Raw genomic sequence first — 17,052 nt, 5'->3', positions numbered from 1 at the left:
GTGTTTTGGTCATTGTCCTGTTTAAAGGTGCATTTGTTTTTTGCCTATGCTTAGCTCTATTCTGTTTCTTTTTATCATTAAAAAAACTCCCTAGTCCTTGCCAATGACAAGCATACCCATAACATGATGCAGCCACCACCATTCAGCCACCATTAGCCTATCCTCCAGACCAGAGTAAAGATGTACAGTGATTACCACGGCTGTCTGCTTCCAGCCCAGCCCAGTACACCAGGCCTCCCATATACACCAGGCCAGCAGGGTACACCAGGCCTCCCATATACACCAGGCCAGCCCAGTACACTACGCCTCCCATGTACACCAGGCCAGCCCAGTACACCAGGCCTCCCATATACACCAGGCCAGCCCAGTACACCAGGCCTCCCATGTACACCAGACCAGCCGAGTACACCAGGCCTCCCAGCCCAGTACACCAGGCCTCCCAGCCCAGTACACCAGGCCTCCCAGCCCAGTACACCAGGCCTCCCAGCCCAGTACACCAGGCCTCCCAGACCAGTACACCAGGCCCCCCAGCCCAGTACACCAGACCTCCCAGCCCAGTACACCAGACCTCCCAGCCCAGTACACCAGACCTCCCAGCCCAGTACACCAGGCCTCCCAGCCCAGTACACAAGGCCTCCCGGCGCAGTACACCAGGCCAGCCCATTACACAAGGCCTCCCTGCCCAGTACACCAGGCCTCCCAGGCCAGTACACAAGGCCTTCCAGCCCAGTACACCAGGCCAGCCCAGTACACAAGGCCTCCCCGCCCAGTACACCAGGCCTCCCGGCCCAGTACACCAGGCCAGCCCATTACACAAGGCCTCCCAGCCCAGTACACCAGGCCTCCCGGCCCAGTACACCAGGCCAGCCCATTACACAAGGCCTCCCAGCCCAGTACACAAGGCCTCCCAGCCCAGTACACCAGGCCTCCCGGCCCAGTACACCAGGCCAGCCCATTACACAAGGCCTCCCGGCCCAGTACACCAGGCCAGCCCAGTACACAAGGCCTCCCGGCCCAGTATACCAGGCCAGCCCATTACACAAGGCCTCCCCGCCCAGTACACAAGGCCTCCCGGCCCAGTATACCAGGCCAGCCCATTACTCAAGGCTTCCCGGCCCAGTACACCAGGCCAGCCCAGTAAACCAGGCCTCCCCGCCCAGTACACAAGGACTCCATAGTAATGCTGTGAGGTGTTACTATCTTCCTATCCACTGATACACAAACTTCAAAATAACGTCATATTTTTATGCTGACTGTAAATTATTAATTGTTAAAATATTTTTGCAGGATATGACCTTGGTTAAAGAATGACATCAGTTTAGGTTTTTATAAAGTGACAGTGACATAGGAATCAAGAGTAACCATAATCTCCCAACTAAAAGCAGAAAACCTGGATTATTTTACACTTGCTAAGATAATAGAGATTTATGTGAGAGCTAAAAAATAGTCACCTATAAAGAAAAGCAACTTCCTTCCACATAAAAGACAAAGTTTTTGTATAAAACATCTCTGGTTCATTCAGGAAAAGATAAGAGAATTACTACTTCTACTTATGTGTTCTCTGATGTTCCTCATCTCATTTATTCCTTCGTTCCCTGTCTCCTGTCTCCTATCTCCTGTCTCCTATCTCCTGTCTCCTATCTCCTGTCTCCTGTCTCCTGTCTCCTGTCTCCTCCACTCCTCCGCTTGTTTGGTATTAGCATTTAAAACTGTTGCATTTGCGATGCGGCGAGATGTTCTGTCGTCAGGACTGTAGGAAATCGGGAGCGTTTGGGAGCTTCACCTCCTTCCCTTCTGCTGGTGTAGCACCCTGTGATCTGATAACCACCTCTAGTTTGGAACGTAGAGTTTACTGAAGTTGTCTGTTCACTCATTTACATTCTGGGTGTTGTTGCATTTCTATTCCATTTTCTCCCATAAAAATGAGAGATATTCGTAAAAATGCAGAATTGTGGACATAATAGAAGACACGTTTTGACAAATGTCAAATTTGATTTGTGATTTCTTCATTGTGCTATGAACGACTGGCATTGGATTAACACAGCACTGGTACAAATACTTTTCAGAAAATGATTGATGTTTTATTTCAAAGTAAACTAACAATGAAAAGCCATCAGGACTTTTCCTCACCATCTGGGCTTTTTGAATTCGAATTTAAGCTATTCATTGTTTGGAATGTCGGGCCTTTTACATTAGTGCCAAATCCAGTTATAAAAGCTCATGCTCTTAGCCAAGTTATTATAGGAGAGGATTTCAGTCAAAGCCACCTATTTTGATTGAAATCTGATTTTTTAAGAATAAATTATAATTTTCAATGACGGCCTAGGAACAGCGCCCTCGAGCACCAGAGGGAGGAAGAGCGGGAGCAGGCATGAGAGTACCCTCCCCCCTCTAGGGGCGCCACCCGGCGTCCTACCTGGGCGCTCCGGCCGAGACATGGGTGTCGGGCAAGCCGGCTGAGGTAAACTCCCGACGAACCGGCAGGGGCGTGGGAGCCCGGGGAGCTGGCTGAGGCATGAACGCCTGTCGATCCCGCTGCGACATGGAAGCCCGATGATCCGACGGAGACGTGACAGTCTTACGATCCGGCTGGGCGAACAAGACCTGACAATCCGACTGGGGCCCGACGTGGGATGGGCGCCTTCTGAGCCAACCGGGGAAAGGAAACCTCTCGAGCCAGCTAGGGAGTGGAAGCACGACGAGCTGGCTAAGCACCCCCGGTTCCATCAGCGGCAACCCAGGACCGACGTCACCACCAACCGGAATGCCAGTACTCCCACGAAGCTTCATGTGATGGCTTCGGGATTCTGTAAGGACCAACGCTGGACAGGAGAAGCAGGTACGGGGAGGCAAACATTATTCAGGAACAGACATAGAACACGACAGGAACAACGTCAGCACACGGGTAAACAAGGTCATATGACAAACAATCCCAAAGCAGGGAACAGAGCTAGGAAACAGACAGAAATAGGGAAGGAAATTACACAAGTAATTAAGTCCACGTGAGTCCAATGAGCACTGATGCGCGTGACGGGGAAAGGCAGGTGTGCGTACTGAAGGTGGCTTGAGTGCGTAATGTTGGGGAATCTGGCGCCCTCGAGAGCCAAAGGGAGGAAGAGCGGGAGCAGGCTTGACACAGGTGCTGTGCTTTCATAACTACGTATAAGGATTACTGGTTTAAACCCTGCTCCGCTGGCTGCTGCCCTCTAAAACAAAAATCTGTTTTCAACTAACTATTAAACAGTGGTGGAAAAAGTACTCAATTGTCATTATTTGGGTAAAAGTAAAGAAACCTTAATAGAAAATTACTTAAGTAAAAATGAAAGTCACCCAGTAAAGTACTACTTGAGTAAAAGTCTAAAAGTATTTGATTTGAAATATACTTAAGTATCAAAAGTAAATGTAATTACTACAATATACTTAAGATCAAAAGTACAAATTCCTTGTATAAAGCAAAACCGACGGCAATTTTCTTGTTTTCTAAATTTACGGATAGCCAGGGGCATGCTCCAACAATCAGACATAATTTACAAACAAAGCATCCAGGCTGTATCACATGATTGGGAGTCCCATAGGGCGATGCACAATTGGCCCAGCGTTTTAATGATAACTTCTTGAGGGCAGGGGGCAGCATTTTCACTTTCGGGAAAAATAGCATGCCAAAATTCAACTGCTTGCTACTCATCCCCAGAATATAAGATATGCATATTATTAGTAGATTTGGATAGAAAACACTCTGAAGTTTCTAAAACTGTTTGAATCATGTCTGTGAGAATAACAGAACTTATGTAGCAGGCAAAACCCTGAGGACAAACCATTCAGAATTTGTATTTTTTTGATGTCACTGTCTTTTCAATTAGGTTTTTTAGAGACACCAGATTTCTAATGGACTTGCTTGCAGTTCCTACCGCTTCCACTGGATGTCACCAGTCCTTGGAAATCGGTTGAGGATATTCCTTTGTGTAGTGAAGAAGTAAGGCTATTATTATTCCATTTCTGTTAGTCACATGTCTGTGGAACTTGTTCAGTTTATGTCTCAGTTGTTGAATCTTGTCATGTGCATACAAATATTTACACATGTTAAGTTTGCTGAAAAAAAACGCAGTTCACAGTGAGAGGACGTTTATAAACACATTCTGTGGGACACGCTGTATGTTGTAAAATTCGATTGCGTGACAGACATAATTTAATACCCAACTTTTTACCTCTGAAATATAGCTAATGGATTTCAGGCAAGAAATAACATATTTTTTTAAACCAGAAGGCTAGCCAACTAGTCAACTATCTAGTAAACACTTTGGATACGAGGTTGGTGTCTCTTATTTGAACTTGTAATTGAACAAAATATTAAGGTGGCCTATAACTGGGGACCATATGCCAATAATACGGGATATATTATTTTTTGCTAAACGGCTTATCAAAAAGCTGATTGTAGTAGTATTTCCACTGAAATATCAAACCTGCTAATTGCTAACCCGTTAGATAACATTTTTACGACACCTATAAAGGCAAAACATTGATGGCTTGATCACAAGATAACAATGTTGAAGGTAATATATTTCTTAAACGCTGTTGAATATGCTGATAATACAGCGTGCTACGCCTGATATCTACAGTAGCCTAGGTTTGTTTACATTACAGTTCTTATGACTGGCAGCCTGGTGCAAGTAGTTGAGTTGTTGCCAAGCAACCGAGTTGGTGGTGTTAGAACTCTGAGATTCTGCTAACAAAAGATGTTAGCATTGTCAGAAATGCTACAACATGGACAGGAATGGACAGAAATTAGCACGTCAGATTATACAAATTATACATTTTTATCAAAACTGGTTGCCCCTACAAATGTTTACGGTTCTAAAGGAGGCATGTCTAATGGTCACTTTATGATCGCTGTGGTGTCGTTCTTATCCGATGCCTAGATATTCAGCTTGTTGGGCTGAGAATTATTTTATTTTTTTCATAATGCTGCGAAGCCTTTTAGAGATCCAGTATGTGGTTCTTGGTAACTGTCGGATGGCTTATTATGAGAGGCAGGGACCGGGTTGTGTACCTGATTTGCGATTTCCATAGACATTGGTGTCATATTGGCGTAGCTATGACGGTAAGGAGATTTTAATTTAATATTGAGCTTTAATCAAAGCCAACTATTGTGGCCCCGACCGGGTAAAGGGACAAAGACCACTAGGACCAAGCACTTAATGTTAAGAAATTGGAGGGTTGTAGGAGTAGTGAAGGGTATGTGCAGTCACAGTGCAAGGGTAATAGCTATGGGGGAAAGTGCAGTCACAGTACAAGGCTAATGGCTGAAGGGGAAAGTGCAGTCACAGTACAGGGCTAATGGCTAAGTGTCTACTAATAGCTCAAGCTACGCTACTGGTTGGATCAGCTGTCAATCACTCCCCTTGCCCTCCAACTCCTCCGGTCACTGTACAGGTTTGACCTTCAGGTGGTGAAACGTGGGAGGTGATTGGCCGTCCCAGTCCTTTAGTTTCTCTCTTCAGGTAGAGCAGGGGCTTAAGGTCCAGTCCGCGATGAGAGTGAAGTTCTGGTTCTGCACACCTAGTGGTGGAAAGTCCCACATGCACGAAAGTGGAGGCTTAGAGGAGGAGGAAGGACAATCCTTATCGGTGAATTTCATACAAATATAAAGTGAAACATTAAAGGAGTTATCCTTTTTAAATAAAACTATACTAAATATATCACCAAATAACTGATTAAAACACACTGTTTTGCAATGAAGGTCTATAGTATCCTAAACAGCACTCTGTAGGGTAGCACCATGGTGTACCAGAGGACAGCTATTTTCCGTTCTCCTCTGGGTACATTGAATTCAATACAAAACTTAGGAGGCTCATGGTTCTCACCTCCTTCCATAGACTTGTAATTATGACGACTTCCAGAGGACGTCCTTCAACCAATCAGAGCTCTTGCAGCATGAACTGACATGTTGTCCATCCAACCAAAGCAACAGAAAAGGTATCTAGTACTGAAAGCATAAGCTACAGCTAGCTAGCACTGCAGTGCATAAAATGTGGTGAGTAGTTGACTCAAAGAGAAAGAGAAAGAGAATAGCTGAGCAGTTTTGAAAGAATTAATTTCTTCAAAATTAACAAGCAGCAGAGAGCGAGAGAGAGATTTTTTTATTTTTTATTTTTTCAGTTTCAACTGTTACTTTCACTTACAGAAGCTAATGCAGCTAATTTGGCCTATTCAACAACCTGACTCAAACAGAGAGGAAATATATATATATGTGTTAGCTAGCTGGCTAAGGCTATCCAACATGCCAACTCTTCCAATTCAAGGGAAGCTTTCGTTTTTATTAATTTGTTGTAGCAACCTCATGATGGGTATAGGGCAAATTTGAGTATCATGTAGTAGCCTAAAACTATTGATGTTACCTTGGGCTGGGTGAATGGAATATGACTGACAGACAGGCATCTAATAAGCTGTAAAATAAATAAGGCTCATAAAAAATATATAATTAAAAACCTCCCTAATCTTAAACAGCACCGACCACCACTGATGCACGAATGCATGCAGGCAAACACACACACACACACACACACACACACACACACACACACACACACACACACACACACACACACACACACACACACACACACACACACACACACACACACACACACACACACACAAACACACACACGCACACACGCACACACACACACACAAATAATGTAATTACACTAACTTATGCACACAGAGCAAAGTATACAACTTACAGACACACGGTACACTTCTTGTTTCAATTATATTTCCGCCATAATCCATCAAAGACAAGCCAGCGTGTTCCAGGTCTCAGATACCACACAACCTACACACTGCTTACAGCTTCTCCTCATTTGACAATTCATTCTGTCTAATTAAAGGTTAGTGGGTGGGAATAATGTTTATCAGGGCTGCAGTCAGCTAGAGCAGTGCTGAAAATCAAGGCTGTCGTAAAATCCCTGGGTCGAGCCTCTTTCACATGATTTATCCTCTCTCTCTCCTTCCTTCAGCAGAGAGAGAGACTGATCTGATATGCATCACGCACTGGAAAACCTCGTCTTTGTGCTTCTGTCTGTCTCTGCCACGTCACTCCGACAGAAGTCACGGTGCCAATGGTGAGTCTTAGAGTAGCCTGGAGAGATAAGACGTCATGCTTATCAGACACCACCATCTATGAGTCGAGCCGAGCTGAGCTTACATCACCCTACACTGTCTGATCTGACTGAGAACAACTCACAAGACTGAACGGTAATGGGCCGAGTACTGAACCTAGAGGAACACCAAATCACACAGAAAACCCAGAAGAAAAAAACAAATTATAGCGCTATTGCGTCAGACGCTCGATTAAGTTCTGGGGGCAGATGTTAAGAGAGAGATACTTACTCGACTTGAAAAGTCTCCAATCCCCTAAACGGAAACTCTCTGCAAGTTTCAGGCAAGTCTATATGGGCCAAATGTCGCCTCCCCTTATCAAAACTCGAAAGATGTGGGCACCGGTGAAATCGTGATTCGTCCAAATGATCAGTGACGAAACAAGTTTCCTCACTGGTCTTCACATTGTCACGCCCTGACCATAGTTTGAGTTGTATGTTTCTATGCTTTGTTTGGTCAGGGTGTGATATGAGTGGGCATTCTATGTTGTATATCTAGTTTGTCTTTTTCTATGTGTTTGGCCTGATATGGTTCTCAATCAGAGGCAGGTGTTAGTCGTTGTCTCTGATTGGGAACCATATTTAGGTACCCTGTTTGGTGGGTTGTGGGTGATTGTTTCCTGTGTCTTTGTGTATGTCACCAGACTGTTTCGTTTCGTGTCGTTTATCGTTTATCGTTATTGTTGTTGTTTTGTTCGGTTTTCATTAAAAGGAATATGAATACTCACCACGCTGCATTTTGGTCCTCCTCTCTTTCTCCTAACGACGAACGTTACACACATCCCACAGTCTGTTGATGCTACTACCATGTATGCTACTTGTGTCTGTCCAGAGATTACACAGATGAGACAAAGGCATGGTCCTGTTTTTACAAAGCTTCTCAGAGTACAAGCTAGCATCAGGTCCTTCCTGTCCGTGTACTCTTATTCAAAATGATCTAAAATACAAAAATGATCCTAGATCAAAACTACTAGAGAAGCTTGGGTTAGGTTATGGGGGGGGGGGGGGGGGGGGTTGTCAACGTTGTTTACCATCAATCTGAGACAGTCATAACACAGCATTTCTAGCGTGGGATGAATATGAAGCTGTTCTGATGTGTCATTGTGTATTAAAATAAGTAAATTCCCTTGCGACTGGTCCCATGCTGGGGGAAAAAGAAGCCATTTATTCTCTCAATCTCTGGCTTGCAGCTGATTTTCATTAGGATTCTGATTTGCATTCGGGATGGAGAAGAAAAAAAGATGCTTGTTGCCTGCCTATACACAACCATGCTCCTTCTCCAACTAAATAACACAGAATGAATTTCCTAAAAGGATTGATGTCTACGTTGTTCGAGCAAATAGGACGTGTGTTGAAACAATACGGCATGGACTCCGTTACATCGCAACGATTCACAGGGAAAATGTCAGTTAACAGGACTACTCCTAGGAGGTAAAAAAAACATATTTAAATCTAGGGTCGTAAATAAAACTTCTGCCAATGCTTTGTTGTTGGGGCAGAGAGGTGGTGATGGAAAAATTAAATATGGGTCTGAAAACGTGTTGTTGTGACATCACCTTCACCACCACCACCTCCACCAGTATCCAGATCCATTGGATATAGTGATCACACTATAGAAGCCATATTTAGGAAATCCAAAGTTCCAAAGCTCTGGCCTAATTTAGTGTATTAGAGGTCATACAATACGTTTTGTAATGACTCATACGTTGTTGATGTAAATTATATTTGTTGGTCTGTGATGTGTAATGAGGAGCAAACAGACGCTGCATTTGACACATTTATGAAATTGCTTATGTAACAGTATAACTTTAGACCGTCCCCTCGACACGGGCGCGAACCAGGGACCCTCTGCACACATCAACAACTGACACCCACGAAGCGTCGTTACCCATCGCTCCACAAAGGCCGCGGCCCTTGCAGAGCAAGGGGAAACCCTACTTCAAGTCTCAGAGCAAGTGACGTAACCGATTGAAACGCTATTAGCGCGTACCCGCTAACTAGCTAGCCATTTCACATCCGTTACACTTATCCCAGTTACTAATAAGCATGCACCCATTAAGAAAAAACGGGTAAATCCCAGTGGATTGATGAGGAATTGAAAAATTGTATGGTTGAGAGGGATGAGGCAAAAAGGAATGGCAAATAAGTCTGGCTGCACAAACGATTGGTAAACGTGCTGCAAATTGAGAAATCATGTGACTAAACTGAATGAAAAGAAGAAGAAACTACACTATGAAACAAAGATAAATTACATGAAAAAGCTTTGGAGCACCTGAAATTAAATTTAGGGGAAAAAGGCACATTCAGCTCCATCATTCCTTGAATCAGATGGCTAATTCATCACAAAACCCACTGATATTGTCAACTACTTTCGTGATTTTTTCATATGCAAGATTAGCAAACATAGGGATGACATGCCAGCAACAAACGCTGACGCTACACATCCAGGTATATCTGACCAAATTATGAAAGACAAGCATTGTACTTTTGAATTCCGTGAGTGTAGAAGAGGTGAAAAAAATATTGTTGTCTATCAACAATGACAAGCCACCGAGGTTTGACAACTCGGATGGAGCAAAATAGCCGACCAATCTGCTTGTTACCAACCCTTATTAAAGTTTTCTGGAAAAACAATGTTTAACCATGCTATTTTACAGTAAACAAATTGACAACAGTCTTTCAGCATGCTTATAGGGAAGGACATTCAACGAGCACAGCACTTACACAAATGACTGATGCCTGGCTGAGAGAAATTGATGATACAAAGATTGTGGGGGCTGTTTTGTTAGACTTCACCTTGGCTTTTGACATTATTTATCATAGTCTGCTGCTTGAAAAGCCCGTGTGTTTTGAGTAAAGTCAGAGTGTCTATGTATGCGGATGACTCAACACTATAAACGTCAGCTACAACAGCGACTGAAATGACGGTAACACTTAGCAAATAGCTGCAGTTAGTTTCAGAATGGGTGGCAAGGAATAAGTTCGTTGTAAATATTTCTAAAATTAAAAGCATTGTATGTGGGACATATCATTCACTAAACCCTAAACCTCAACTAAATCTTGTAATAAATAATGTGGAAATTGAGCGAGTTGAGGTGACTAAACTGCTTGGAGTAACACTAGATTGTAAACTGTCATGGTCAAAACATATTGATGTAACAGTAGCTAAGATGGGGAGAAGTCTGTCCATAATAAAGCGTTGCTCTACCTTCATAACAACACTATAAACAAGGCAGGTCCTACAGGCCCTGGTTTTGTCAGACCTGGACTACTGCTCAGTCGTGTGGTCAAGTGCCACAAAGAGGGACTTAGGAAAATTGCAATTGGCTCAGAACAGGGCACACGGCTGGCCCTTGGATGTACACAGAGAGCTAACATTAATAATATGCATGTCAATCTCTCCTGGCTCAATGGAGGAGTGGAGGAGAGATTGACTTCATCACTACTTGTATATATGAGAGGTATTAACATGTTGAATGCACCGAGCTGTCTGTCTGAACTACTGGCACACAGCTCGGACACCCCATACATACCCCACAAGACATGCCACAAGAGGTCTCTTCACAGTCCCCAAGTCCAGAACAGACTATGGGAGGTGCACAGTACTACATAGAGCCATGACTACATGGAACTCTATTCCAAATCAGGTAACTGATGCAAGCAGTAGAATTGGATTTAAAAAAATCTGTTATGAATGTAATGTAATGTGATGTTTTTAAAATTATATAACTGCCTTAATTTTGCTGGTTGATCCATAATAAATACAAATACCTTCTTAATTTATGTCAGAGGGAAAGAGAGAGAGACCAAGTCTCTCCTGAGTAAAACATGCGTTAATTACTGTCCGTTTGCCCATAGAGGAGAAATCCGTTAGCAGGAAAATGAGGACAGAAATACTCAAAATAAAACATTGATAAAAGATACAAGTGCTATTCACAGATTTAAATATATACTTCTCCTTAATGACAGAAATTAGAGAGTAAATATAATTTGCAGTTACAACAAGGGCTAGCTGCAAAAGTTTACTGTACTGAACTTAACTGTACTGTCAGTTACTGTACTGTCCTGTACTGTCAGTTAATGTCCTGTCCTGTACTGTCAGTTGTTGTACTGTACTGTACTGTCCTGTACTGTCAGTTACTGTACTGTCCTGTACAGTCAGTTACTGTACTGTCCTGCACTGTCAGTTACTGTACTGTCCTGTACTGTCAGTTACTGTCCTGTACTGTACTGTCCTGTACTGTCAGTTACTGTCCTGTACTGTACTGTCCTGTACTGTCAGTTACTGTACTGTACTGTACTGTCAGTTACTGTACTGTCCTGCACTGTCAGTTACTGTACTGTCCTGTACTGTCAGTTAATGTCCTGTCCTGTACTGTCAGTTGTTGTACTGTACTGTAGTGTACTGTACTGTACTGTACTGAACTGTCAGTTACTGTACTTAACTGTCCTGTACTGTAGTGTAGTGTAGTGTAGTATACTGTAGTGTAGTGAACTGTAGTATACTGCAGTGTAGTGAACTGTAGTATACTGTAGTGTAGTGTAGTGTAGTATACTGTAGTGTAGTGAACTGTAGTATACTGCAGTGTAGTGAACTGTAGTATACTGTAGTGTAGTGTACTGTAGTATACTGCAGTGTAGTGAACTGTAGTATACTGTAGTGTAGTGTACTGTAGTATACTGCAGTGTAGTGAACTGAGGTATACTGTAGTGTAGTGTACTGTAGTGTAGTGTACTGTAGTATACTGCAGTGTAGTGAACTGTAGTATACTGTAGTGTAGTGTAGTGTAGTATACTGTAGTGTAGTGAACTGTAGTATACTGCAGTGTAGTGAACTGTAGTATACTGTAGTGTAGTGTACTGTAGTATACTGCAGTGTAGTGAACTGTAGTATACTGTAGTGTAGTGTACTGTAGTGTAGTGTACTGTAGTATACTGTAGTGTAGTGTACTGTAGTGTAGTGAACTGTAGTATACTGCAGTGTAGTGAACTGTAGTATACTGTAGTGTAGTGTACTGTAGTATACTGCAGTGTAGTGAACTGTAGTATACTGTAGTGTAGTGTAGTGTAGTATACTGTAGTGTAGTGAACTGTAGTATACTGCAGTGTAGTGAACTGTAGTATACTGTAGTGTAGTGTACTGTAGTATACTGCAGTGTAGTGAACTGTAGTATACTGTAGTGTAGTGTAGTGTAGTATACTGTAATGTAGTGTACTGCTCTGTAGTGTTATGAACTGTAGTGTGCTGTACTGTACTGTACTGTACTGTACTGTAATCTACTGTAGTGTACTGTAGTGTAGTGTAGTGTAGTGTAGTATACTGTAGTGTAGTGTACTGTAGTATACTGTAGTGTAGTGTACTGTAGTATACTGCAGTGTAGTGTACTGTAGTATACTGTAGTGTAGTGAACTGTAGTGTACTGTAGTATGCTGTAGTGTAGTGTACTGTAGTATACTGTAGTGTAGTGTACTGTAGTGTACTGTAGTATACTGTAGTGTAGTGTACTGTAGTATACTGTAGTGTAGTGTACTGTAGTGTACTGTAGTATACTGTAGTGTAGTGTACTGTAGTATACTGTAGTGTAGTGAACTGTAGTATACTGTAGTGTACTGTACTGTAGTATACTGTAGTATAGTGTACTGTAGTATACTGTAATGTAGTGTACTGCTCTGTAGTGTTATGAACTGTAGTGTGCTGTACTGTACTGTACTGTCCTGTACTGTAGTGTAGTGTACTGTAGTGTACTGTAGTGTAGTGTACTGTAGTATACTGCAGTGTAGTGAACTGTAGTATACTGTAGTGTAGTCTACTGTAGTATACTGTAATGTAGTGTACTGTAGTATACTGTAATGTAGTGTACTGCTCTGTAGTGTTATGAACTGTAGTGTGCTGTACTGTACTGTACTGTACTGTACTGTAATCTACTGTAGTGTACTGTACTGTAGTGTAGTGTAGTGTACTGTGGTTTAGTGTACTGTAATGTGTGTTCTCTGATCAGTCAACCTCTAAAGGCTTATTGGTTAACTTTTTATGGCTGCAGGGGCAGTATTGAGTAGCTCTGATTAAAGGTGCCCATTTCAAACGGCCTCGTACTCAATTCTTGCTCGTACAATATGCATATTATTATTACTATTGGATAGAAAACACTCTCTAGTTTCTAAAACCGTTTGAATTATATCTGTGAGTCAAACAGAACTCATTTGGCACAAACTTCCTGACCAGGAAGTGGAAAGTCTGAAATCGAGGCTCTGTTCTTCTTCCTGCCTATAAATGGGCATGATACGTAAGAGTCTACGTACACTTCATAGACCTTCCCCTGGATGTCAAGAGGCTGTGAGAGAAGAAATTTCGTGTTTATCTTGGTCTGAAGTGGAATACAGGCTCTTTGTATGGCGTGTCCCTCATTTCCGGTACTCTGAGGAGCGCGAGGTGGACAGTGGGATTGCCTTCTGTTTAGCTGCCGTTATGGACGACTACTATCTCCGGCTTTGATTTTATTTGATACATGTGACCATATCATCGTAAAGTATGTTTTTTCAATATAGTTTAATCAGATTATTGAAATTTTTTCGGGAGTTTTGCCGTGTTCCGTTCTCTGACTTTGTTGACGATGGAGAGATCCGTGCCACTTGGCTAGTGCGCGTGCTAAATCAAGAGGGAAAGTTGCCGTTCTAAATCCAAACAACGATTGTTCTGGACAAAGGACACCTTGTCCAACATTCTGATGAAAGATCAGCAAAAGTAAGAAACATTTTATGATGCTATTTCATATATCTGTCGTACATGTGAACTAGTCGTGGGCGGCCAACGTTTGGGTACTCTAGCTATACCGAAGCTGCATATCGTAATGAAGTTATTTTTAGAATTCTAACACTGCGATTTCATTAAGAACTAATGGATCTATCATTTCCTATACAACATGTATTTTTTAGTTATGTTTATGAATAGCTATTTGGTCAGAATATGTGTGTCAGAAAAAGTGTCAGGAAAAATCCGGACGTAGTGGGAAAAAGTAGCTAAGTTAGCACAATGTGTAACCATTGATTTCAGCTCTAAATATGCACATTTCCGAACAAAACATAAGTGTATGTATAACCTGATGTTATAGGACTGTCATCTGAGGAAGAAAATCAAGGTTAGTCAAAAATTATATATCTTTTGCTTGTTTGTTACGATCGCTTACTTTTGCTACTGGGAAATTGCTTGTGTTTTTGGCTATTGTGGTAAGCTAATATAACGCTATATTGTGTTTTCGCTGTAAAACACTTGATAAATCGGAAATATTATTTTACCCAGACTGCCAAGTGGCGAGCGCCAGTCACGTCTTAAAACAATCACACAACAGTCCTTAATTGGATTCCAGTGTTTTTCTCCGCCTTTACGGGTAAACAAACAACCACAAAAACTTCTCAAAAGTTTGATTTGTTTATGTCTTGTATTTGTTTGTGTGTGTTGTATTTGTTTATGTTGTATTTGTTTGTGTTGAATTTATTTATGTCTTGTACATGTTTTTGTTATATTTGTTGTGTTGTATTTGTTTATTATTGTATTTTTTGTGTTGTTTTTGTTTTGTGTTGTATTTGATCATGTTGTATTTGTTCATGTTGTGTTTGTTTATGTTGTATTTGGTGAGTTGTATTTGTTGATGTTGTATTTGTTGTGTTGTATTTGTTGATGTTGTATTTGTTGATGTTGTATTTGTTGTGTTGTATTTGTTGTGTTGTATTTGGTGTGTTGTATTTGTTGTGTTGTATTTGTTGTGTTGTATTTGTTGATGTTGTATTTGTTGATGTTGTATTTGTTGATGTTGTATTTGGTGAGTTGTATTTGTTGTGTTGTATTTGTTGTGTTGTATTTGTTGTGTTGTATTTGTTGATGTTGTATTTGTTGATGTTGTATTTGTTGTGTTGTATTTGTTGTGTTGTATTTGTTGTGTTGTATTTGTTGATGTTGTATTTGTTGTGTTGTATTTGTTGTGTTGTATTTGTTGATGTTGTATTTGTTGTGTTGTATTTGTTGATGTTGTATTTGGTGAGTTGTATTTGTTCATGTTGTATTTGTTTGTGTTTGTTTCTTCAAACTGTAAATGAAGAGAGCAGTGTTGCAGGAAGAATGAAGAACCTGTACAGTATGTGCATCTGCCCTCATGCATTATGAGAAGAGGAGTCATGTCTTGTCTGGTGCTACAAACTGGACATCCATCTCTCCATTCATGGTACAACAGCATGGTTTCTCTCCTCTACACTGTTAACCCTCTCCACTCCCAGCCAGCCAGCCTGCCCACCAGCCCGCCAGAGGCTCCTAATAACAAACACAAATAGATCAGAGCCGTGATTTGGGTTCCGTCTTAGGAGGTGAATAATGGTGGTCTAATGAAAGATCCCTTGGAGAAAGCAGACAGCCGAGGCAATAACTGTACATCTTCATTCTGGTCTGGAGGACAGGCTAATGGTCTGGAGGACAGGCTAAATGTCTGGAGGACAGGCTAATGGTCTGGAGGACAGGTTAATGGTCTGGAGGACAGGCTAATGGTCTGCAGGACAGGCTAATGGTCTGGAGGACAGGCTAATGGTCTGGAGGACAGGTTATTGGTCTGGAGGACAGGCTAATGGTCTGGAGGACAGGCTAATGGTCTGGAGGACGGGTTAATGGTCTGGAGGACGGGTTAATGGTCTGGAGGACAGGCTAATGGTTTGGAGGACAGGTTAATGGTCTGGAGGACAGGCTAATGGTCTGGAGGACAGGCTAATGGTCTGGAGGACGGGTTAATGGTCTGGAGGACAGGCTAATGGTCTGGAGGACAGGCTAATGGTCTGGAGGACAGGCTATTGGTCTGGAGGACATGCTAATGGTCTGGAGGACAGACTAATTGTCTGGAGGACAGACTAAATGTCTGGAGGACAGGTTGTTGGTCTGGAGGACAGGCTAATGGTCTGTAGGACAGGCTAATGGTCTGGAGGACAGGCTAATGGTCTGGAGGACAGGTTAATGGTCTGGAGGACAGGCTAATGGTCTGGAGGACAGGCTAATGGTCTGGAGGACAGGCTAATGGTCTGGAGGACAGGCTAATGTTCTGGAGGACGGGTTTATGGTCTGGAGGACAGGTAATGGTCTGGAGGACAGGTTAATGGTCTGGAGGACAGGCTAATGGTCTGGAGGACAGGTTAATGGTCTGGAGGAAGGGTTAATGGTCTGGAGGACAGGCTAATGGTCTGCAGGACAGGCTAATGGTCTGGAGGACAGGCTAATGGTCTGGAGGACAGGCTAATGGTCTGGAGGACAGGTTCATGGTCTGTAGGACAGGCTAATGGTCTGGAGGACAGGCTAATGGTCTGGAGGACAGGCTAATGTCTGGAGGACGGGTTAATGGTCTGGAGGACGGGTTAATGGTCTGGAGGACAGGCTAATGGTTTGGAGGACAGGTTAATGGTCTGGAGGACAGGCTAATGGTCTGGAGGACAGGCTAATGGTCTGGAGGATGGGTTAATGGTCTGGAGGACAGGCTAATGGTCTGGAGGACAGGCTAATGGTCTGGAGGACATGCTAATGGTCTGGAGGACAGACTAATTGTCTGGAGGACAGACTAATTGTCTGGAGGACATGCTAAATGTCTGGAGGACAGGTTATTGGTCTGCAGGACAGGCTAATGGTCTGTAGGACAGGCTAATGGTCTGGAGGAAAGGCTAATGATCTGGAGGACAGGCTAATGGTCTGGAGGACAGGTTAATGGTATGGAGGACAGGCTAATGGTCTGGAGGACGGGTTAATGGTCTGGAGGACAGGCTAATGGTCTGGAGGACAGGTTAATGGTCTGGAGGACAGGCTAATGGTCTGGAGGACAGGCTAATTGTCTGGAGGACAGGCTAATTGTCTGTAGGACAGGCTAATGGT

General features: G+C 42.8%; 1 protein-coding gene across 1 annotated transcript; it reads left to right on the top strand.

Moving 5' to 3' along the window:
* The first annotated feature begins 383 nt into the window (after positions 1 to 383).
* On the top strand, positions 384 to 1,178 carry LOC120050276 (pollen-specific leucine-rich repeat extensin-like protein 3). Its single transcript, XM_038996853.1, has one exon. It carries the CDS (start codon positions 384 to 386, stop codon positions 1,176 to 1,178), a length of 795 nt encoding a protein of 264 aa, XP_038852781.1.
* The last annotated feature ends 15,874 nt before the right edge of the window (positions 1,179 to 17,052 follow it).

This window comes from Salvelinus namaycush, chromosome 7, assembly GCF_016432855.1.
Source record: "Salvelinus namaycush isolate Seneca chromosome 7, SaNama_1.0, whole genome shotgun sequence".
Classification (NCBI taxonomy): domain Eukaryota; kingdom Metazoa; phylum Chordata; class Actinopteri; order Salmoniformes; family Salmonidae; genus Salvelinus; species Salvelinus namaycush.
Note: the sequence above shows the minus strand (reverse complement) of the source record. Positions and strands in the feature narration are given on the sequence as shown.

Coding starts and splice junctions, on each gene's coding strand:
- LOC120050276 (XM_038996853.1), top strand. CDS start 384: ATGTACACCAGACCAGCCGAGTACACCAGGCCTCCCAGCCCAGTACAC.